At 41.2% G+C, this 24,141-nt stretch overlaps 2 protein-coding genes and 1 long non-coding RNA gene across 5 annotated transcripts in view; 1 reads left to right on the top strand and 2 right to left on the bottom strand.

Annotated features, from left to right (window-relative positions):
- ASB14 (ankyrin repeat and SOCS box containing 14) overlaps window positions 1-7,457 on the top strand; it is a 32,339-nt gene extending 24,882 nt beyond the window's left edge. For all 3 annotated transcript variants that reach the window (XM_061618295.1, XM_061618294.1, XM_061618296.1), the window contains one exon: window positions 1,379-7,457. In XM_061618295.1, coding sequence (XP_061474279.1) covers window positions 1,379-1,557 — 179 coding nt within the window. In that variant the 3' untranslated portion in view covers window positions 1,558-7,457. The remainder of the gene's footprint in view (window positions 1-1,378) is intronic.
- The window catches only part of APPL1 (adaptor protein, phosphotyrosine interacting with PH domain and leucine zipper 1), a 75,142-nt gene continuing 55,986 nt past the window's right edge, over window positions 4,986-24,141 (bottom strand). The window contains exons 17-22 of the mRNA XM_061618292.1: window positions 22,202-22,376; window positions 22,061-22,097; window positions 12,417-12,563; window positions 12,229-12,279; window positions 10,441-10,530; window positions 4,986-8,620 (exon numbers count right to left, since the gene is read on the bottom strand). Coding sequence (XP_061474276.1) covers window positions 8,471-8,620; window positions 10,441-10,530; window positions 12,229-12,279; window positions 12,417-12,563; window positions 22,061-22,097; window positions 22,202-22,376 — 650 coding nt within the window. The 3' untranslated portion in view covers window positions 4,986-8,470. The remainder of the gene's footprint in view (window positions 8,621-10,440; window positions 10,531-12,228; window positions 12,280-12,416; window positions 12,564-22,060; window positions 22,098-22,201; window positions 22,377-24,141) is intronic.
- Window positions 22,495-24,097, bottom strand: LOC133380630 (uncharacterized). Its single transcript, XR_009761487.1, has 2 exons — window positions 24,033-24,097; window positions 22,495-23,875 (listed from the first exon to the last, which is right to left on the bottom strand). It is a non-coding gene; the product is annotated as an uncharacterized LOC133380630 (long non-coding RNA).

The following is a 24,141-nucleotide window of genomic DNA, read 5'->3' as shown; positions in this document are numbered from 1 at the left end:
TGTGCCGCCCCAAGTTAAAAGAAGTGGGTAGGATCAACAACCTCTCTAGCACACCAGGCTGAGCAATCCTATGTTGTGTGCATGCGTATGAGACAGTTTCCATGGCAGAGAAACTGCTATTACAGTGACCCCTTGGCTCATGCAAGCCAATGATTTTCTCTTTTCCATCTTCCCTATTTGGGCTTTTTTGTTTTTATTATTTAGTTAGCTATTACATTTATACCCTGCCTTTCTTTCACCATGGAACCCAAGGTGGCATACATGTGGTTCCCAGGCGGTCTCCCATCCAGGCATTGACCAGACCCAGAACTGCTTACCTTCAGCAAGGTGGTGGACTCCCGTGCCTTCAGACCATAGCCTGGTTTTTAAAGACTCCTTCCACTGAGCTCCCAGACTGGTGTACTTTTGCACCCTTTCTGGAGGCATGATGGGAGAAGGGGGGTCGGGGGTCCAGCAATTCCAAAGCCTCCCCCGCACACTCCTAGAACCCTGTTTCCAGGCACCCTGTCGGTGAAGCAGCACTAGTGGGACAGAGAGAGCAACACATTCCATTGCTGCTGCCATGAGGGAGGATCTGCAACCTCCAACAGTCCCCAGCAGCTTAGGCTTGGAACTCTAATAAAAGTAGGCCTCTCTTTAGTCATAATGAATATGTTTGACTCTCTAATATTTCTTTGTAACTGGCAGCATAATAAAACATTATGTAAAACAACACCTTTACTGCTGTTGGTACTTCCTCATGGGCGGTAGTGAATTGACGAGTCCCATCAGCGCAAGGATTTCCACTTGCGCAGTAGGACTTCCACTCCCTCTCCGCACACACACCCGCCCTCCCCAAATCTGCTCTGGAGGATCAGGGGAACTCTGTATGTTCCAGCATTGTACTTTAAAGGTTTAATGTCTGTGTGTTCAATTTTTAGTTATATTACTGCACCGATAAAATATTATGGCAATTAAAATTGTTCTGAGACATGCTGCCTTGAAGGGCAAACATGAACTTGAACAGCCCTGGCCACCTATGCTGGAGAGGAGGCACCCCTGCTCTACTCTCCCAAGACAGTGGAAGCCCAGAGTATGGCTCATGCTGCACGAGTTGATACCACACCAGTAAGGTTTGCATCCCAGGTGCATGATTTCCCTCCTATACCACACATGTTGCTCTTGCAGGTGCTAATCCTGACTGGGATGGCTGTTTTGATTCATGCTTTTCCTTGATTGCTCAAGGCATTGGGCCAATGTCCTAGCAATACTATTGGCAATGGTTATTCTGGGAGAGAGGGTATCCAGGCCAAAAAACACTGAAGTAGATTTGTCAAAAACAGGCCTAAAGATGGATACATTATATTATATTAGCCCATATTCTTTCTCCCCCCCCCAGGAAACACCCGCTCTTTGAAGCATCTTTGCCGTCTGAAAATCCGGAAGTGCTTAGGACGCTTGCGTCTACGTTGCCCTGTCTTCCTTACATTTCTACCATTACCAAATCGTCTGAAAGACTATATTCTCTATAAGGAATATGATTTCTACGCACAAGGAAATCTGGAAGGCATTTACTAATTTAGGTTATATGGTTATGGATGGAAAGAATTCACACTGCAGCCTTTCCCAACCTTTTGGGTTGCCAGATGCTGCTGAACTACAATTCCCATCAGCCCCAGCCAGCATGGCCAGTGGTCAGGAATGATGGGAATTGTAGTCCAGCAACATCTGGGGACCCAAAGGTTGGGAAAGACCTAGTGGAAGAGGACAAGAGGGAATTTTTGCCAGTTCCCTCTTCATCCTGCAGCTGCCCCAGTACTTTCCATGCTATGTTGGAAAAGATTTGGGGGTGGGGGGAATCAGCAAAAATTCTCTGCATCAGAAAACTTTCCTTGAACATAAGGGCAGAACTGGATTCAACCCATGTAATTTTTTGGGTAAAATTCTACAATTTAATATGGACAACACAGATAGTTTTTAGGCAATATAAAAAACGCAATCTGCATTTATTTCTTCTTGATGAAACAAAGTGCACTGGGGAGAAGAGATAATGCGGGAGTATGTTTTTAAACCACAGGAAAGCATGCAAACTGTAGGTGCTGTTTATCTGAAATGTGACATGAGAAGACATAAGATGTGGCATAAGATCCATAAAGTGTTTTGTAGCAGTGTAGGCAGGGTCTTCAGGAAGTGTACATAGCATGCTGCTGCTTTCTAGCACAATATACAGTTGTTCGCTATTAAAGGAAGAGGAAAACAGAAACTTTCAACCTGTCCTCCCTGTAGGTAATCAATCAAAATATTCACTGTTGTGTTCTCTTTCTGAATTAAAATTCAGAACTAAATATATCAGTTAAAATATTGACAAAAGATTTCTCACAAGTTATACACTAAGACACTTAGGTGCAAATTCCCAATAGTTCCCTCTGTATGTCACCTACTGGAGAAATAACAGCAGCCCTCCAGGATCCGACTGAAAGGCTCTCCTGAGCCGGCATTCTGTTCCCACAGTTGCCAATCAGATACCTTTGGGAAACCCACAAACACAACAGGAGTGGCATGAACTGCACGTGCATATCTGCATTGCGTTCAGTTGCATAGGCCCATGCACCTACTGGTGCAAATAAAAGCCCAACAACAATGGTTAAAGAAGCAACCATAGCTCAGTTGAAAAGCATATACCTTGCATACGTAAAGGTCCCTGATGTTCAACCCCTGATATCTCTAGCTGAAAAAATCTCAGGTAGCAAGTGATGGAGAAGACCGCTATGTGACACTGACACCCTAAAGAACCACTACCAGTCAGAGTAGACAGTATTGTGCTAGATGGCTAGTCTGACCTGGTGTGATGCACATTCCTATATTTCTAATAACCTAAAACATGTAATTTAGTATTGTTCAGGTTATGTTTTAAAGTACTCATTTAATTTGAAAGATTGATTAAACTGAAGATGTTAATCATACCAACCCTCAAAATAACTCTGTTACTTAAATGTGACAAGGAGAATATGCAGGGTTGCAAGGAAGCAAAGAGTGTGTGATCCCATCTGTCATGGCCCCATCAGAGGACTCCTCAGATGAGGACGACTCGGGAGTAACAGCAGCAGACCCAGGAGCAGCAGGAGACACGGAGGAGCCTCCTGAGAATGCAGCTCCTTCTGCCCCTCAGCTGCAGAGCACCCCAGGGACAGCAGAGGCCCTGCAGCCAGACACAGATAGTGAACAGGATACTCCCCCCTCACCTGCAGAACATAGACAGCAGAAGGTCAGGCAGAAGAGAGGCAGGCCTGTCTCCTTAAGGCCCAAACGCTGAGGGCTCACACCTGCTGTCCATCCTGCTCTTTATAAGGCACACCTTGGCTGCAGCTTGTTGCTGACTGCAATGTCAGGCGTGGCTTTGTGTAGACCTAGTTTCCCTGCAGCATCTCTTTGACTGACCTCCTTGGCAATTGATCCCGGACCTCCACTGACCTCGCTTCTGGACTTCTGACTCGGCAAGCACACTTCGGATAGGCCTGGCAGATTTACAACCCGACTGCTGGCTAAGGACTTTCCTTCCCTGCCAAAGACCCAGGAATTTCCAGCCCCCCCTGGCACTGCTGATGCAGTGTAGAGCTGACACCATCCAAAGTAGGCCACTCTTTGTTCAACTGGACAGAGGAACCGCCCACTAACGGCATCTCAATCTTGTCTGGATTATATGACAATATAGCAGCCTGCAAGGTGCCATGACACAGGTTAAACTTGTCTTATTAATGAAAAAAACTATTGTAAATGAATATACACATGCCATTACTTCAGGCCTCATCTACATTAAACAACTTTTCCCACCATAGACACACTGTGTAAGGACAGAGAGAGAGAGAGAGAGAGAGAGAGAGAGAATTTAGAATATAGTTCAGAAAGCAAGAGCTAAGAATAGTATACATACTAAGATTAGACAATATTCAGCAGAAAAAGCAATAATGCTAGGAAAAACAGAAGGGAGTAGAAAAAGAAGAAGACAAAGAGGTGGATTGATTCCATAAAGGAAGCCCCAGACCTGAACTTACAAGATCTGAACAGGGTGGTTCATGACAGATGCTATTGGAGGTCGCTGATTCACAGGGTCGCCATAAGCCGTAATTGACTTGAAGGCGCATAACAAGATTAGTGTTCCAAGATGTGAAGGAGGTATACTCAACTAAATTTCCAGTCTCCCCTGACATACCCAAGCTTAACCACTTTAGAATGACCACCACACTAACACCCAACAGGAATTTTGCATGCTCAAACATATCAAGGCCTGCAAAATACTATGTAGAATGCACATAGCTGACATTAAATACTTGATAATATATGGCACAGAGAGAGAGTGTGTGAACACACTCACATGTATGCATCTCTAACAATCCATAGCAGACTGACATAAGTACAACAAAACCACTGTGGTACACACAAGACAAGCATAGTGTATATCTGTATAGAAGAGAGGTTACAAACAATACACGCATGAAACAAAGGGGGTGATTGTGTAGAGGATTTTGGATGTGGATATATAAATAGGAAATGGAAGCCACAATGACTGTTCCTCAGAGAGGAATAACCTTGCTTAGCCAAAGACCCAGGAAGAGAGAACATATATAAGCAGATTGAAGCAATGAAGGATTGAGGCAGAGGAAACAGAGGAAACATGGGGCAACTTTAGTACAGTTAAGAACTAGAATTCCCACCTCGCAGATAATACAAGTGCAAGATTTATCCAATGTGCATACTGAAATCCCTCCCCTTCCTCTATTGACTCCTTTGTGTATTTTTAATTATAGGCCCCTTGGGGTCCTCTCATTCTTTGTAAAGTACATGTAAAAGAGACAGATCAATAATCTCAGTCTTATATTAGCAGGGACATGGCTTCAGTTTCTCTAATCAACTCCAACCACATTTCAAAAACAAAACAGATGTATATTAACTGTTAAGCTACTCTTCTTCATTTTATTGCAAATAAATAGAGATATTATTCCGTTAATTTTTTTTATTAAGAACAATAAATGATCTCTGACTATATTAAATATATGGATAAGATTCCTGAATGACTAACAGACTCAAAATACATTTGAAAAATTTCAGGAGCTTTTGAATAGACAATGACCTTTTAGGGAGCAATTGCAAACAAAATATAGTTTACATAATCATTACAGAAAACCATCCTCTAAAATTAACTGAACTTTGCTGAGGTCCTTCCCAAAGTTTTATTAGCATCTAGCTTTCAGTCTGCCCGTTGACAATACCAAGTTGACAATCACTGGATTTTATTAAAACAAATATTCAGGGAAACTGTATTAGATTCTTAAAACATTGAAAAAAATCACAATCACTAGAACAGGACCAAACCATTACATTACTGTAAGAATTTGACCAATCCACTACATTATAAAACTCACTCAAAATGATTACACAAGCAGTTTGCTTGCACATATACCTCATTATGGTACATTGCTCCTTCAGAGTTGTATGCTGGATTATTCTTTCTACCAGGCTAGATCACATGATGATCTTAGGTTATTGATTGCAAATTATATATTGCAAAGAGGGGGGCTCTTCAATTCACACCAGGAGCTTCAAAGAAGAGATGCCCAGAAATAATAAAATTTTGTCTTCACCATACTTGGGTGTGTGTTGGGATTTCTTTTGTTTTTGTCAGAGAACACAAGTGAGAATTCTGATCTGATTTTTTTTACATCAGATTGGCATGCAAACAATTAAAAGGAATGCCTTTCAACTACAGTATGTTAGGAAAGAGGGGAACATGCAAAAACATTTTTTCTCTTTGCCATATTTCTGGATAATACAGAAACGCACCTCTTAAGCAACTTCTTACTTCTCACCTTACTTCTTCCTTCAATTTCGGCATTAAAAATCTGAAATTCTACTTTACAAAAATGTAATATAAAAGATATAATCAAGCACTTTTTCTCATCGTGGAGTTAAACTGTTCTGCTCCTTGACAGTCCAATTCTCAGAATATTTACTCAGAACTAAGTCCCACTGAGTTCAATTGGGCTTATACTCGCCTAATTTGACAAAAGGAAAAATCTGTTTTTATTTTAAATAAACAATGGAAAGTTTGTTTCATGACAACACTGCTTTGTGCACTACAATCTTCCTACATGAAGATAGTCTTTGTGTAGGAAAATGCATGTTTGTCATACAGTGTCAAATGAGGCACAGGTAAATTTTGCACCATGAACACATCAACCAGATGGCCAAATTACATTTTTCTACACAGAGGCAATCTCCAATAGCAAAACTAATATGGGAAATAGAGTGAATTTGCACACTCTGATCACATTGTTTTTTCTAGCTCTGGAAGTGTACATATTCATAGCTTACAGAGACTTGCATATTCATAGCTTACAGACTTAATGATAGAAACATTCCCCTTAATCAATGCTTCTTTTGCACATAGATCGTATGTGGAAAAAAGTGGCAGGTTTCAATTCCACAAAGAGCAGTGAGCCCATTGAAACCAATATTGGACTTTAACAGGAGGAGGATAAAAATGACTGGTTTTATTAATGACAAAATTTGGTATTATATATATTATAAAACAGTGTATTAGCACACATTTATACATAGATTGTAGCTGATAATTGCTGGAGGTTAACTTAAAACATGAGAACAAAACAACTCGCCAGTCAGTTGGAGTGAACTGATTATTTACTTCTACGCAAATTTAGGATTCTCAGAGAGCACTGTTAAATATTACTCTAAGCACTCAAAAAACAGATTTGCTAATTGAGGTGCCCCAAAATGTAAAGATGTAATTAAGGTTAGTATTTCTTACAACTATGAGAAATAAGAACTATGGCATTTTATCAATCTTATACTCAGGGAGGTGGAAGGCGACAGTGCTGCTCAATGGGTACCTGCAGTCCATTAGATTTACTGAAGCCCTATCCATCTCCTTCAGGTAGCTTAGATCAGCAACCCTCCCATGAACCTGAAAAAGCTTCCTAAAACACACACACAGTATAAGGAAACCTTTTAGAGTTCAAAAGGAACATTCTTTCCACCCATCATCAGAGAGCTGCAGAGGGTTGGGGTATTTCAAAAGGTCCTGAATATCAACTGGTACATTTTCTTCCGCTGCAGTAAAAGTAAATTCTCTTTTTGTGGGTTACTTTTCTCTTTATCCCCAAAAGTAGGTGTTTCAGTAACTGAAGTGTTTATGAGCAATACTTGGGTGCAAAGTAAAAATATAGTTTAAAAATCTGCTAGGATGGAAACAAATTTCCACAGATTTTTCAAATCTCAGGAAGAACATTGGTTTCTTCTCTCAAAACGTTTCTATCAATTTCTAAATAAATTCTGTTGATTGCTTTTAACGAAAAATTTAGATGAGACAGATCACGTAAGAAACTCAACAGGCTAAAATTGATGTCTTTATGATTTCCACTCACATTGTGCAGAAAATAAAGGATATTACTATTTTAAATCAGATACATTGCATGTGGAAGTGTCTAGTAAGTCAGTCCTGCTAAGTAGTTTTCAAAGAAATTAGGCAATTATGGCCATGGATCATTAAAACATTTTTACCTCAAATGGTATTTGACAATGTCTCCATGCAAGTTGTTCTTTCACCAACATACTCTCAATCCATGCTGAAAGACCTATTATTAATGCCAGGAATCATTGCAGACCTTTTGGAAGTTTGATTTTTGAAGGGCGAACCCTATTCTCATGTAGACATATTACTGTGTATTTGTAGGTTACAAAAACACATAGTGCAACTGCATCTCACACTAATTTCTAAAATCTGCTTTAGTGTCTTTGCCACCCTCCACAAAAGTGCTCTGAAGTATATTGCAGAAAGGCCAAGGCTAGTACCACTAAATGCACCCTCAAGTAAAAATAACCTCACCCTTAATCTAAAAATAGCATTGCAGCATTAGTAGTTTTCCTGAACTCTTATACAAATCAGTACTCTATTTCTGTTCTCAATCGTCTTTGGGAAACAAAACGAGCATTGAAAAAACTCTTGTGGCACCCTAAAGATGAACAAATATATTATGGCGGAACCATTTGTAGACTTGAGTCCACTTCATCAGATTACATTTGCTAAGCCTTTGAAAGCGTCACAGAACTCTCTTGTTTTTGCTACAACAGACTAAAGACTCACTGCAGCTTGAAAGTGAAGACAGAAATTTCTATCTATTTTCCTTATGCTTAACCTATGATAATTTCTTCCTTATCAAGTCATCTGCACACATGAAGAAAAGGAAAAATATTCAACGGCTATAGCCATATATACCTCTGCTGTAGGTTTCACCTGGTATCTTACAATATGGAACAAAGTCCATATTTACATTAAGCAGGCAATTTAAGAAAAAATAAAGCACAATAGATCAGAATATGAGATTCCTCTAATAAAACAAACCCTCCACCTTTGTTTCTTCTTTGAGTTATCACTTGTCATCTCAGACAACAGGTATGCAGACTTGCACTGGTCACTTCATGCTTCAGATTCTCGTTTTTTCTTTCCATCTTCTCCCAAATCACTGTCTTCTGACTGGCTACTGCTAAGGACTACAAATTGTCCCTCCCCAACACTCTGGTTGGATCTGCTAGAAGCAGCTATTAATCGACTTTGCTCTTCCAAATCCTGAAAGAAAGTATTCACTTTTAAACAGAACTTTCTATTGTAACTGCATTTACACATATCTATGATGCTGACACATTTGTAATACTGGTGTAGTTTTGATCATGATATCTGAAAAAAGGGTATTATAGAGCTGGAAAAGGTGCAGAAAAGGGCAGCCTACAAGGAAGGGTTACAACAGTTGGGCCCTTTTTATTTTAGGGGCAGAAAAGGAAGTAAGGGAAACTACAGTATACATTTTTAAAATTATGCATGGTGTGGAGAAAGTGAATAGGAAGACTCACTCATTATAATAGAATTCAGGTGAAAGGTGGGAGATTCAGGAAATACTTCTTCACACAGCACATAGTTAAAATGATGGGATTCACCACTACATGATATGTGATGGCCACCATCTTGGATGTCTTTAAAAGGGGATTACACCAATTCATGGAGGATTAGGCTATTGATGGCTGCTAGTCATGAGGGCTGTGCACTCTCTCATACCTCCTGAATAACAGTTGCTGCGGAACACCAATGGGTGAGGACTATGGCCATCATATCCTGCTTGTGGGCTTCCCATATGCATCTGGGTGGCCACTGTGGGAAACAGGATGCTGGACTAGATAGACCTTTCCTCTGAACCAGGAGGGCTCTTTTTAATGTTCTCATGTGTACTTGACACATGGATAGTATAATTATTTTCAACATTAAAAGTCTGGCAGGAACTTACTATGGCCATCAATCCACAAATTACAAAACTGAACTATTCAGATGTTGGGATAACCAACTACCATATACACAAGGACCAAAAGACACAGAAAAATATGCAGGCAATCCATATGTCACTCAGGTAGGGATGCAATGTCTGAAAAGAAAACCTGGCAAACACCATGGTTCAGACCCAAACGATCCTTCTGGTGAAGCATCTACTTTCCAACTGCCAGCCAACCAGATGCTTCATGGATACAGGGCATAAAGACAACAAGCCTCTCCCACTGCTTGCCTCTCCCCAGTAACTAATAAAAAACACAAGAAGAGTCTGCTGGATCAGGCCAGTATCCCATCTAGTTCAGCATCCTCTTCTCACAGTAAACAAACAGATGCCTATGGGAAGCATGCAAGCATACAAGTAGTACCAGAGCACAACTGCACTCTTCCCTCCTGTGGTTTCCAGCAACTGATAATCAGGGTCATATTGCCTCCAGCAGTGGAGGTAGAACATAGCCACTGATCGCCTTATCCTCCATGAATTTGTTTAGTCCTCTTTTAAAGCCATCCAAGTTGGGTGACAATCACTGCCTCTTGTAGGAGCAAATTCCACAGTTTAACGTGCTCTGTGAAGAAGTACTTCGCTCAGTGAAGAAGTTTTCAATGGAATATTGCCTCTAAACACTGAAATTCTATATAGCCATCATGCCTGACAAGTCTCCGTGAACTTGTCCAATTCCATTTTGACACCATTTAGTAAGTCAGTGGCCATCACCATCTCTTCTGGCAGCGAATACTTATTCTTTTATTTATATCCCGCCCTTCCTCCCAACAGGAGCCCAGAACTTAATTACTTGCTGTGTGAGGTAGCACTTTCTCTTCTTTGCCTTAACCTCATACCAATCGATTTCATTAGGTGAACCCAAGTTCTTGTGTTGACGGAGAAAAAAAATCTATCCAATTTGTCCAAATTATTCATAACATTAATACTAAAAAGGCCAAAGCTCATGAAAACTCTAAGGGTCAAGCTACATTGCGATTTTAGTTGTTAGGACAAATCTGTTCTCTTCCATAAACATCAAATTAAAAATAAATTAAGTGCTTTTCCAGGTAAGTTTTGGCAAATAACTTACTTTTTCTATTTGTTTTTGTTTACTGAGTTCTTTTTGTTGTTTCTCTTTCACTCTGTCTATTTCTTTCTGCTTTTCTGAGGTTCTACGATCCTGAAAGATTAAAAAAGGCACAGCATGCTAATAATTATAAGTAAATCGCTACATCTTAAATACTTGAAAAAATCACATTAGCATGTTCTGTATGTTCTATGAAAGCAGTTTCACTTCAAAGAACTAATGCACATAACAAATATTTTAATAAATATCTGCTGCTACCTTTCAAAATAAACAAAGGGAACTGCCTGCAGGATTTTCAAAAAAGCCCTCAACTCCCACACCGATTACAGTAGAAAAGCAGAACGTCATTACGCCAAACAATTTCTAAACCACACACACTTGGCAACACTGCCAACCAGTGGTTTGACACAGAATTTTCTGCCCTCTTCGCAATGTTGTAGCTTGTTAAAAAAAAAAATAGCATCACTTCATAGTGAACACATACTATGAGCTGACAGCGCTCAAAATACAGATATTCATGAAAGTTTAGACAAAAAATAAGCATATTCTCAAAACACATTTGAAAAGCCCAGAAAATGGGAGTAGTTTCAGTAACTGCTGGCTTCTCCTTAATTTGGGACAATGGCCTTTAAAAGCTTAAGAAATTCTGTTCCTATACAACAGAGTCCTATCATTTCTTCTCTAGCTCAAGTAAGGCATTTACATAAAGGACACTTCTGGTGTTGCTTTGGGGTCAAAAAGGTCTCTCTCCCCCCCTCCCCCCAGTCTTGATGGATAGCAATCTTAAATGATTATTTTATTCTCATGCAGATTGCAGCTCTGAATTGCTTTATTTAATTTACTTTTCTTCCCATCTTCCTCCCAAAGAAGCCCAGGGCAGCAAATTATTTTTTGTTTATAGGGCATTTCTATCTGGACTTCCCAGAAAATTTTAAGTGGGAAAAATTTCCAAAAACCTCATATGCAAATTAGAGTAATTTGCAGTTTGCACTAGATTCTTCTTTTTTTTGTCCTAGAGAATGATCTACTTTAGCATTTTTGTTTTACTTGTACTTAGTAAACAAGGCTAAAACATTTGAAACTGCCAACCTTGCCTAATTTATTTGCAATTGGCATTCATTTATTGTTACTAACAAATGTAAGAAATGGAAAATTATTCACAGTAAAGGAATGGAAAAATTTCCAGCCCGTATCACTGGTCACAGTATGGTTCAAAATACAGTAGGGCCCCACTCATACAGCAGGTTAGGTTCCAGACCCCCGCCGGAAAGCGAAAAGTGGATCAGCTGTAGCGCAGGGGTCTGAAACCTAACCCGCTGATCACACCGGAGGAGGAGAAGATCAGATCTTCCACTCCTTGGGTGCAATCAGCTCGAGTGGTAGTCTGATCGCACCAGAAGAGAAGATCAGCTGTAGCACGCTATAGCTGATCTTCCCCTCCTCCAGCGCGATCAGCTGGAGTGCAGGATTCTGACTGTCCTGAGGAGATGATCAGTTGTAGCACGCTACAGCTGATCTTCCCCTCCTCCGGCATGATCAGCTAGAGTGCGGGGAGCTCCAGCCCCCCCTCCAGCTGATCGCTCCGCTGGTGCCGTATTAGCGGAACACATCGAGAAGCGGGACCCTACTGTAAACTAGTTGTTAACCGTAAAGGTGCAAAAAATGGTTAATATGCAGAAGAACTTGTGTTATTGTAAAGGTCAAGACAGACAGCCTTCACTTTCTTTCAGCACACTGATTCTAAGGTGCATACAGAACACCTATAAATTTTACTGCATATGAAAATCTTACCAATTCAGCATGAAAGGCAATCTGTTTTGCAAGTCCTACAGAGTCACAAATCTGAAAGGAGATAAATTGGAATACATCATCAGTAAGCATGATCAACTGTGGCCATCAAACATATCTTTAAATCTCATCCCTTCAGTTTCAAAATAGTTTAATATATTAAATAACTTTAGCTTGAGCATGATACATACCTTTTCCCCTTCGTTATTTGATTCAAATATATAGCAGACTGAAGTTGGTCTACTATCTGTTCTCCCAGTTGAAGTCTGAAGCACAAACCCAAAAAGGCGTTTGTTCTCCTGGTGTGTGGCATACAGAACTACATTTGGCAAAGGAAACTAATCAGAAGAAAAAAAGGATAGAATTTAACACTTTACTGAATACCAGAGAAACAACATACTGGCAGCTACTCCGATAATAAATGAACACAAAAGGAGTAAAGCAACAAAGTTAATTGACCAGTATCACAGTAAGAGTCAATAAAGCTTCACTAGTCTACCTGGTATATGAACGACTACTTCAGTCTCACTTCATCCTGATCAAACTTCCAGATACTAAGAATTATCAAATTATGGCAGGCTGTGCACGCAAAAGCCATTCCACTAGCAGGAGCCTTAGCACAATGGCACAGTTGAATCAAATGGGTGTCTTGCAAAAGATGATGTGCAACCACTAATGCAACTGCTTTTATTATAATACTTGCTAAAGGTTAAGGTTGTGGTACTGCTTGCACAACAATGTCAACTCTCAAACGTCTTGTGCTAACATTGCATTGGATTTCACCCGGTATTTACTTTCTTTTTATTTATTTAAAGAAGCACATTTCCGACTTGTTTCCAAGCAGCGGAGAATGTAATCATCTTAACACATACAAGCATCACTGGGGAGAAGTCATAAACCTGGGGGTAAGGATTGAAGAAGGCTTATGCGCAGAAAAAGGAACTGAGAGAACATTTCTAACGAGGCCCAATAACAGTCTTCATAAAAATGGAGGAAGGAAGCCAGACCATAAATCACATGGACTCCAATGTCTGTAGAGTAACGCACAGAGTATGGGAAACAAACAGGATGAACCTGAACTCTTAATACAGGAGAGTAAGTACAATTTTATAGGTATAACTGAAACTTGGTGGGATGACTCCCATGACTGGAATACAGCAATTGAAGGTTATAACTTGTTCAAAAAGAACAGAAGGAATAGAAAGGAAGGCGGAGGCATGATTTATGTCAAAAAATATGTATCCCTGGACAGAAATACAGGAGGATAAGCTTGGTAGCCCCATCAAGAGCATCTGGGTTAAAATAAATGGGGCAAGTAATAAAAGGAACATGGTGGGTAGAGTCTATTACTGACCACCCAATCAAGGTGAAGACAATTTTTGAAAAGCAAATTGCCAGTGTTTCAAGGAGGCATGATGTAGTGGGGACTTCAATTACCCCTGTATCTGTCAGGAGACAAATTCTGCCAAACATGGATCCTTCAAGAAATTCCTGACGTGTTGCTAATAACTTTCTCCTACAGAAATTGGAAGAAGGATCAGCTACCATTGACTGAATTCTAATCTATAGAGATGAACTTACTGAGTGAAGTGGCAGTTACAGGAATTCTGGCGGAAAGTGACCATGTTATATTTGAGTTCTTGATCTTAAATGAAGCAAGAGCTGAGTGTAACCATACGTGAACACTGGACTTCAAGATAGCCACTTTTAATAAATGCAAACCAATTATAAGTAAGGTCCCATGCGACTCTAATGAGAAAAGGACTCCAAGATGCGTGGGAGTTCCTAAAAAAGGAAATTCTAAAGTCACGATTGCAAACAATTCCAACAAGGAAAACGGCGAAGAGAGCAGAAGAAACCAATATGGCTTCACAAAAAGCTTAGAGATGACCTGAAAACAAAAAAGAACACATGTAGAAAGTGGAGGGAAGGCCAGGCCACAAAGGAAGAGCACAGACAGGTAGCACAGAATTGCAAGGATGGCATCAGGAAGGCTAAACCTAAGAATGAGCTGAAGTTAGTGAGGGGTGTTAAAAACAACAACAAAAGCTTTCTTCAGGTATATCAATAGTAAAACACCAAGAAAAGAAATTGTGGTTCAGCTACTCAGTGAGGATGGCAAAATGATAACAGCTGACAAAGAAAAGGCAGAAGTGCTCAATTCCTATTTTGGCTCTGTTTTCTCCCAAAAGAGGGTCTATGACCCCCGTGGCAAACATGAAGTACAAGTTGAAGGGGAAGGGTTGTAGCTTGAAATTGATAGACAAATGGTCAAGGAATACCTAATTACTCTGAATAAATTCATTATCTCCAGAGCCCGATGAACTGCATCCTAGAGTAATGAACAAACTGGCTAAAGAACTCTCGGAACCACTGTCTATTTTTTTGCGAAATCGTAGAGATGGGTAAAGTGCCAGATGACTGAAGAAGGGCTAATGTCATCCCTATCTTCAAAAAGGGGAAAGGGAGTAACGTGGGAACTATATACCAGTCAGCGTGACATCAATCCCAGAGAAAATCCTGGAACAGATAATGCCGTTAGTTTTTAAGCACCTTGATAACAGTGCAGTGATTATTAGAAGCCAACATGGTTTTGTCAAGAACAAATCCTGCCAGATTAATCTTATTTCATTTTTTGACTGGGTAACCTCCTTGGTTGACTGTGGGAATGATGTGGACATAATATATCTTGACTTCAGAAAAGGTTTCACAAAGTGCCCCATGATATTCTGATTAGCAACCTAGCTAAATGTGGGCTGGATGGAATAACTATGAGATGGATCCACAGTTGGCTACAGAATCATGCTCAGTGTTCCTTCTCAAATTGGAAGAAGATAATGAGCAGGATCACCCTGTGCTTTATAGACTACAGCAAAGCCTTTGACTGTGTAGACCATGAAAAATTATGGAATGCTTTAAAAGAAATGGGGGTGCCACAGCATCTGATTGTCCTGATGCGCAACCTATACTCTGGACAGGATACTACTGTAAGCACAGAATATGGAGAAACCGATTGGTTCCCCTTCGGAAAGGGTGTGAGACAGGGGTGTATTTTATCACCCTATTTGTTTAATCTGTACGCAGAACATATCATACGGAAAGCTGGATTGGACCAAGATGAAGGAGGTGTGAAAATTGGAGGGAGAAACATCAATAATTTAAGATATGCAGATGATACCATACTACTAGCAGAAACCAGTAATGATTTGAAATGAATGCTGATGAAAGTTAAAGAGGAAAGCACAAAGGCAGGACTACAGCTGAATATCAAGAAGACTAAAGTAATGACAACAGAAGATTTATGTAACTTTAAAGTTGAAAATGAGGACATTGAACTTGTCAAGGATTATCAATACAGTCATTAACCAAAACTGAGACAATAGTCAAGAAATCAGAAGGCGGCTAGGACTGGGGAGGGTAGCTGTGAGAGAACTAGAAAAGGTCCTCAAATGCAATGATGTATCACTGAACACCAAAGTCAGGATCATTCAGACCATGGTATTCCCGATCTCTATGTATGGATGGATGTGAAAGTTGGACAGTGAAAAAGGCAGATAAGATAAAATATCAACTCATTTGAAATGTGGTGCTGGAGGAGAGCTTTGCGCATACCATGGAGTGCGAAAAAGACAAATAACTGGGTGTTAGAACAAATTAAACCAGAACTGTCACTAGAAGCTAAAATGATGAAACTGAGGTTATCATACTATGGACACATCATGAGAAGACATGATTCACTAGAAAAGACAATAATGGTGGGAAAAACAGCAGGGAGTAGAAAAAGAGGAAGGCCAAACAAGAGATGGATTGATTCCATAAAGGAAGCCACAGACCTGAACTTACAAGATCTGAACAGGGTGGTTCATGACAGATGCTTCTGGAGGTCACTGATTCATAGGGTCACCATAAGTCATAATCGACTTGAAGGCACATAACAACAACAACGAGCAAGATACCACAGGGATCAGCCCTAGGCCCAGTGCTCTTCAATATTTTGATTAATGACTTAGATGAGGCGGTGCAGGGAATGCTTATCAGATTTGCAGATGATACAAAATTAGGGGGGTTAATACTGTGGAAGACAGAAACAAAATTCAAAGGGATCTTGATAGGCTGGAGCACTGGGCTGAAAACAATAGAATGAAATTTAACTGATAAGTGCAATGTTCTACACCTAGGCAAAAGAAACCAAATGCATAGTTATAAGATGGGGGATACTTGGTTCAGCAATACTGCATGCGAGAAGCATCTTAGCAATATTGTTGATCACAAGCTGATTATGAGCCACCAATGTGAAGTGGCTGCAAAAGGGCAAATGCTATTTTAGGCTATATTAACAGAAGTATAGTTTCCAAATCGTGTGAAGTACTAGTTCCCCTTTATTCGGCACTGGTTTGACCTCATCTTAAGGACTATGTCCAGTTCTGGACACCGCATTTTAAGAAGGATGCAGACAAACTGGAAAAGGTTCAGAGGCGGGCACATGGATGATTAGGAAACTGGAAACAAAGTCCTATGGAGACAGACTGAAAGAACTGGGCATGTTTAGCCTTGAGAAGAGAAGACTGAGGGGAGATCAAGTACTTGAAAGGTTGTCACGCAGAGGAGGGCCAGGATCTCTTCTCAATCGTCCTAGAGTGCAGGACACGGAATAATGGGCTCAAGTTACAGGAAGCCAGATTTCGACTGAACATCAGGAAAAACTTCCTAACTCTTATAGAGCAGTACGATAATGGAACCAATTACCTAGGAAGGTGGTGGGGCTTTCCAACACTGGAGGCCTTCAAGAGGCAGCTGGACAGCCACCTGTGGGGTATGCTTTAATTTACATTGAGCAGGAGGTTGGACTTGATGGCCTCATAAGCCCCTACCAACTCTGCTATTCTATTCTATGATCAACAGGGTACAAAGATTTTTTTAAGCATATGAATGTTTTAAAACGACATATCAAACAATCAGCATAAGAAAACCGCATAATGGAATAGCAGTAAACACATATCAAGATTAAAACATTCAGGCAATGGCCTTCTTAAACAGCCAATCTTAAAAGCCTGAAGGAATATGTCAGGGCATGACAGATCTCACTTGGAAGGGCATTCCACAAGGCAGGTACCATTATGAAAAACGTACAATGTATCTTTCATGATTACGTTTACAATAAAGATGTAGCCAGCATGAAACAGGTGTAGATTATAAAATATTGAACATTCAATTGAGCACTCTCAAATACATGAGACAAATTCAGCCAGAATTCTACTTTGTTTACAAAATGCATATCAGCTCCCTTTAAAATAAGCTCATATTCCTCATGATTTATTTTAGACTTCTACTACTTCTATTGAGCTAGTTTTGAGTGTCCGAAGAGCTTCAAATTTGCACCCTTTCAGCAACTGTTACAGAAACTATCTAAGTTAGGTCAATACCACTATTTCCAGACAACTGACCGAAAGGGGTAGCTAAGGTTTGCTTAAGGCTTCCCAGTAAATTCATGGCTGAGGCACCACCTGAACAAGGGACTTCTGAGCTCACACTCTTAGCTACTATACTACATCGGCTCTCGTTTCAGTGTAGAAACCTCCTATACAATTAGATATTGAACACATCCCTCTTCTCGGTTATGCTCTTATAGCTTCTCATGGACTTTGTTCATCTAAGCAATGAAATCACTATATTATATAGCCACTTGGCTGTATACTATAGCCAGCGTGGATTTTTCACATTCCGCAATGTTAAATTGAAAATACCCCCATGCCATTCTGATGCTTCCCATAAGCTCATTTCAAAACAAAACCTTACAAAACTTAATAGTCCTGAACTCAGAAACGCTTGCTTAACAACCCTCTCAATTTTCATGGTGATACACAAAACAGTCAGAGAGAATCGAGAGTTCAAAGTCTAAAAAGAGAGAAAAAAACCTCAGAGCCCTTTTGGACTTTTTTCTGCCAGAGTTCTCATAATCTGTTGAAATTCATTAAAAATCAGCCATCTTCACAGAGTACCTGTAATCCTATTACTGACCTTGCCCCAGCCTCTGACCTTCATCTTCTGCAGTTTAAAAGTTTAAAAAATGCCTGGCTGATTTTTAATTAATTTAAGAAATTTTGGCATGCTCAGTAAGAACCAACTGTCAGTGTTCTAAAAGCCAGACTCCCAGCTGCTGGACTTGCCTAATCAGGGAGCCACACCCACACAAGTCTTTGATTTCACTTGAGACAGTCATGGCTTCCCCCAAAGAATCCTGCGAAGCGTAGTTTGTGAAGGGTGCTGACAGGAGGCTCCTATTCCACTGACAGAGCTCCAGTGGCCAGACCGGTTAACTGTCAGCCACTCTGATTGAAGTTCTGTGAGGGGAACAGGGCATCTCCTAGCAACTCTCAGCACCCTTCACTAACTACACTTCCCAGAATTCTTTGAGAGAAGCCATGACTGCCCAAAGTGAACTAAAGGCCTGGTGTGGATGTGGCCAGGGAAAGCTTTGGTTTAAATTTGGGTGGGAGGCTTCATCTGCCTGCTGTAGAATAAAAAGGTGGGGAAAACCCTGAAAAGCAATGATACTGTTCACTGTGTTTTCCTTTTAGAAAGGAAAGGGGCTTTCCCTCTGCCCAGTGCCCACCCACCCAATCTCTTCTCCTCCCCCTCCTCCCCTCCAGTGTTGGACTACGACCTGGAAGACCAGGGTCTGAATCCCCACACAGCCATGAAGCTCAATGGGTAACCTTGAGGCAGTCACTGCCTCTCAGCCTCAGCGGAAGGCAATGGTAAACCCCCTCTGAATACCGCTTACCATGAAAACCCTATTCATAGGATCGCCATAAGTCGAGATCGACTTGAAGGCAGTCTATTTCCATTTTAGAACATAATTGCACAGAAATAAATCCCATTGAACTCAAAAAGTATGCAAATAACCCACCCTCCCTTCTCCTCCTTCCTAGTCCCTCCCTCTTGCCCCTTCCCTCCCCCTCCCTTTGCCCCTCCCCCCTCCCTTTCCAATACCCTCCTTCCCCTTCCCCCTCCCCATGGTCAGTTGTACCTATCTTAAGCATGATTGCACAAGAGTAAATACCACTGAACTCTATAAGCATGCAAATGATCAAACCTGCCCTCCCCTCCCCCTTCCTTTGCCCCCCTCCAATCCGCTCCTTCCCTTTTCCCCACCCCCATGGTCATTTTTACCTATCCTAACCATGATTGCATAGGAGTAAATCCCATTGAATTCAATAAGCATGCAAATGCCTTTCTCCTCCTTTCCCTCTACATTCCCTTCCTCCTCCCCTCCCCTCTTCCTTTTGCTCCTCCCCTGCCCACTCCAGCCCTCTCTCCCTCCCCGGTCAGTTTTACCTATCCTAAGCATGATTGCACGTGAGTAAATCCCACTGAACTCAATAAACATGCAAATGATCAAACCTGTCCTCCTCCTCCCCTCCTGCCTGCTCCCATCCCCCTCCATGTTACCACATTCTTCCAAGCTACACAGGTCCGCCGGGACCTTGACTCCAATATTGTAGCAGTTGAATCTAATGAGGTGTCCAGAACACAGTCTTGTCCGGTTTTATTGGATTAGTTTCAGTTGGTACAGCTCGAGGATGTGGACAAGGTGCTCGGACAGGTGCGGGCGACCACTTCTGCTCTGGATCCTTGCCCCTCATGGCTAATAAAAGCTAGCAGGAATGGAACAGCCGGTTGGGCCAAGGAGGTGATTAATGCCTCTTTACGAGAGGGAGTGGTCCCACTCTGCCTGAAACAGGCGGTGGTGAGACCGCTCCTAAAAAAGCCCTCCTTGGACCCTGATAATTTTAACAACTATAGACCGGTAGCAAATGTTCCATTTCTGGGCAAGGTTCTAGAGCGCGTGGTCGCTCACCAACTCCAGGCTCTCTTGGATGAAACTGATTATCTGGACCCATTTCAATCGGGCTTTTGGCCGGGGTTTGGTACAGAAACGGCCTTGGTCGCCCTGTATGATAACCTCTGTCGGGAGAAAGACAGAGGGAGTGTAACTCTGTTGGTTCTCCTTGATCTCTCGGCGGCTTTTGATACCATCGACCATGGTATCCTTCTGGGGCGACTCACGGACTTAGGAATTGGAGGCACTGCTTGGCGGTGGCTGCACTCCTATCTTGGGAATCGCCTCCAGAAGTTGATGCTTGGGGAGCATTATTCGAGTCCCTGGGTACTCCAATATGGGGTCCCGCAGGGTTCAGTTCTGTCCCCCATGCTCTTTAATATCTATATGAAGCCGCTGGGTGAGGTCATCAGGAGTTTTGGAGTGCGTTTTCAGCAATATGCTGATGACACGCAACTCTACTTCTCCTTTTCATCTTCTTCAGGTGAGGCTGTCAATGTACTGAACCGCTGCCTGGCCGCGATAATGGACTGGATGAGAGCTAATAAACTGAAACTCAATCCTGACAAGACTGAGATGCTGTTGGTGGGGGGGTACTCTGCCCAGGTGGTTGATGTCAGACCTGCTCTGGATGGGGTTACACTCCCCCTAAAGGAGCAGGTCCGTAGTTTGGGGGTCTTATTAGATCCGCTCCTGTCACTTAAGGCTCAGGTAGCCTCGGTGGCACGGAATGCGTTCTACCAGCTTCGGCTGGTAGCCCAACTACGACCCTATCTGGACAGGGAGAACCTCTCCTCAGTTATTCACGCTCTGGTAACCTCTAGATTGGATTACTGTAATGCACTCTACGTAGGGTTACCTTTGAAGACGATTCGGAAACTTCAGCTAGTGCAGAATGCTGTGGCCAGAGTTCTTACTGGGACGAAGAAATTTGACCATATAACACCTATTCTGGCCCAACTGCACTGGCTACCTATATGTTTCCGGGCCAGATTCAAAGTGTTGGTTCTTACCTATACAGCCCTTAACGGCATCGGACCGCAATATCTGATGGAACGCCTCTCTCGCTATGTACCTACCCGTTCACTGCGCTCGACATCTAAGGCCCTTCTCCGGGTCCCAACTCATAGGGAGGCCTGGAGAACAACAATTAGATCTAGGGCCTTTTCAGTGGCGGCCCCCGAATTATGGAATGCCCTCCCAGATGAGATACGCCTGGCGCCTTCTTTGTTATCTTTTCGGCGCCAGGTAAAAACCTACCTCTTCGCCCAGGCATTTTAAGCTTAAATTTAATTTTATTTAAAATTTAACTGTAATTGTATTTTTATTCTATTTGTATTCTATATTGTTTTTAAATATGTTTTATATTGTATGTTGTACTCCACACTTGTTCGTTTTTAAATGTGGTTTTATCTTGCTGTACACCGCCCTGAGAGCTTGTTGCTATAGGGCGGGTTAAAAGCGTAATTAAATAAATAAATTAAATAAAGTGGATTGGACTGTGAAAGACCAACCCAAATTTTGTTTGCATCTTGACAAATTTGTAGGGCAGCACAGTATCAGAGAGGAGATCAGGTCTCCTGCTCCCCTGGTGCATTCACTATAGCTGTCCAATTTCTTTTTAAAGTTTGACAGAAATATCTGTGGGCTATAGGTATGTTCTTAAACCGCAAGGTTTTTTGCCTATTAGTGAATATTTTTTTTCTTTATAGGCAAGCAAACATAGGCTTAGCACCGGTCATACCATGTATTCTGCAAGTGCTGGTGTAACTTTTACAAGTCCTGGAAGTTATAAGTGCTGGTGGAACTGTGACACCAACCTTGTACGGATGTTATACGATAAATGTTTGGGACTTGGGGGTCTGTTATGCGTGGCAAAAACACAGTAAACGGAAAATAAACTTGGGTGCAATTTATCATAGTAGGTAGAAAGCAGAAAGAGTACTGAAGTATCATTTCTTAAATTCTACTGCTTTGATTTTAGCAACTTACCCTGAGTCTTGTAACTTGCGTCTGCGGATCAATTAACCTAGAAGTATTAATTTAAGAAACTAGAAGTTATCGCACAAAGAAAAAGAGTACTGTAACTAAATGTGCTTGACAAATATGTTAGTTTTGAAATAGGACACTTACTTTAAACAGTCACATGTGACCAACAAATGTGATTCTGTCATTCTGAAAATGTTATGTATAGCTCGAGCTGCTAGTATTTGGCGCATTGTTTCATAAACAACATCAGGACTTTCATCTGACTTCACCTCCATGGATCCAAGGAATCTTACAATAAATAACTGATGAAGGATAGAATCTAGAGCAAGCACATATTAAAATGGTATGAACCACATCTGGGCTTTCTAGTAAAATGCGAATCTAACAAAATCTACATTATGTATGCTGTATTATAACAATAAAATGATATCCCAATATTTTTAAAAAACAACTTTTTATTAGTTTTCTTATGTTTACAGGAAATAGAGGGCTACAAAACAACAAAAGAAAACAACGACAACAAAAGGGGAAAGGAAGGCCGTTGCATTTCCAACTTATCACATAAGAAAACAGCCTTATAGCTTAATCAAAAGTATTTTTCTAGAAGGAATTGTGTGCCACAGAGGGGCGAAATCCACGCTCAAGGGATGCAGCATACTGTATAAAAATAAACCAAGTTCCATAAAATTTCAAGGCATTGGTCCAAGTTCCTCTGTCACACACTTGCCAATGTCAATTTCTCCATAAGGGCCAAATACCACACCTGGGCATACCAGTCTTGCATCAGGTCTGCATTTAAGCATCTCCAGCATTTTGCTATTGTCAGTTTTGCAACAATTAACAAAAATGTTATCAAGGCTTTATGCATTAAAGGTCGAGTGGAGTCGTCATAGACTAATAGCAGAACTAGTGTACAATTGGGGGCTATCTCCTGTACTGTGATTTGCTCAATTTCTCAAAAAAAATTTTTCCCAAAACTTGGCAAGTTTAAGGCAAGACCACCATAAATGGAAATAGGGTCCTAATGAACCACAATTACATCAACATTTATTATCAACAGTTAGTAATTTTACTTAGCAAACATGGTTTCATGTAGCAACGGTGGGAACAATATCCCAATTGTGATACATTTAATTAAAAATTAAGGATAAGCTCCCTGCCACCTCACCCTTTCCCTTTTTGGTAACCAGCAGTGACCCTAGCATTGGGAAGTCAAGTGATCAGTGCCATCCCACCTCACCCTGCTGACTACTACTTCTGTCAAGTCTAGATTTAGCCTTTCCTCTGTTACCATCATTTTCCTCTTATGAGGAACTGTTTACGGGTTTTTTTAAGGAATATTTAAGAACAGCTAATTTGTCACCTTACAAAAACCTCAAATAAAAGTGGGTTTGTGTTTAAATATGCCTGAGATCATGTCATTCATCCATGCCTACCTGCCTTACCGCTCTACTCAGTAGAGAGAGGTCTGGGCCAATTAAAATGTTCCGGAGCTTAAAAGGTATGTTCCGGGGGGGGGGTGAGGAGAGAGGGAGATATCCACTTGGTGGCAGTGGTGGAGTTAAGAAGGTGAGGCTTGGTTAGCTTGGCTCCCTTCCCTCTCACATGACAAGCTACAGTCTAACTGTCAACAGATGGCATCCAGAGGAATAACATATTGATGCCACGGATTAATCATCAGGCCTCGGATGTCATTGAGATAATGCATTTTCACAAGATTTTTCATTCTCCACAATCCCTCTCATAAGAAATTCAGATTGTATTGTGGATTCATGCAGTCTCAATCCCCAATGTCTTCCTTTTCCTGCTTGCTCCAATCTAAGGGCAAGAAACAGCACTGTCAACAGAGAGTCATCATGCTTCCTTGCCTTGAGAAGGCCCACAATAAAATCAGATGAGGGCCCCTGAGCCAGAAGTCACATAATCAATTTCCTATGTAATACCTAAGGCTTGTTTTACAAACAAAGCTGTTTACCCATGTGTCAAGCAGTATCTGCTCAGGCTCATAAGAAAACCATCAGCAATTTTCAATCAGCACTTTAAAAAAAAAGAACACTCCATTATTTTCAAAGTTTACCAAACAA

The sequence above is a fragment of the Rhineura floridana genome, chromosome 3, assembly GCF_030035675.1.
Source record: "Rhineura floridana isolate rRhiFlo1 chromosome 3, rRhiFlo1.hap2, whole genome shotgun sequence".
Taxonomy (NCBI): Eukaryota; Metazoa; Chordata; class Lepidosauria; order Squamata; family Rhineuridae; genus Rhineura; species Rhineura floridana.
The sequence above is the reverse complement of the archived record's forward strand: the minus strand, read 5'-3'. Positions and strand labels throughout refer to the sequence as shown.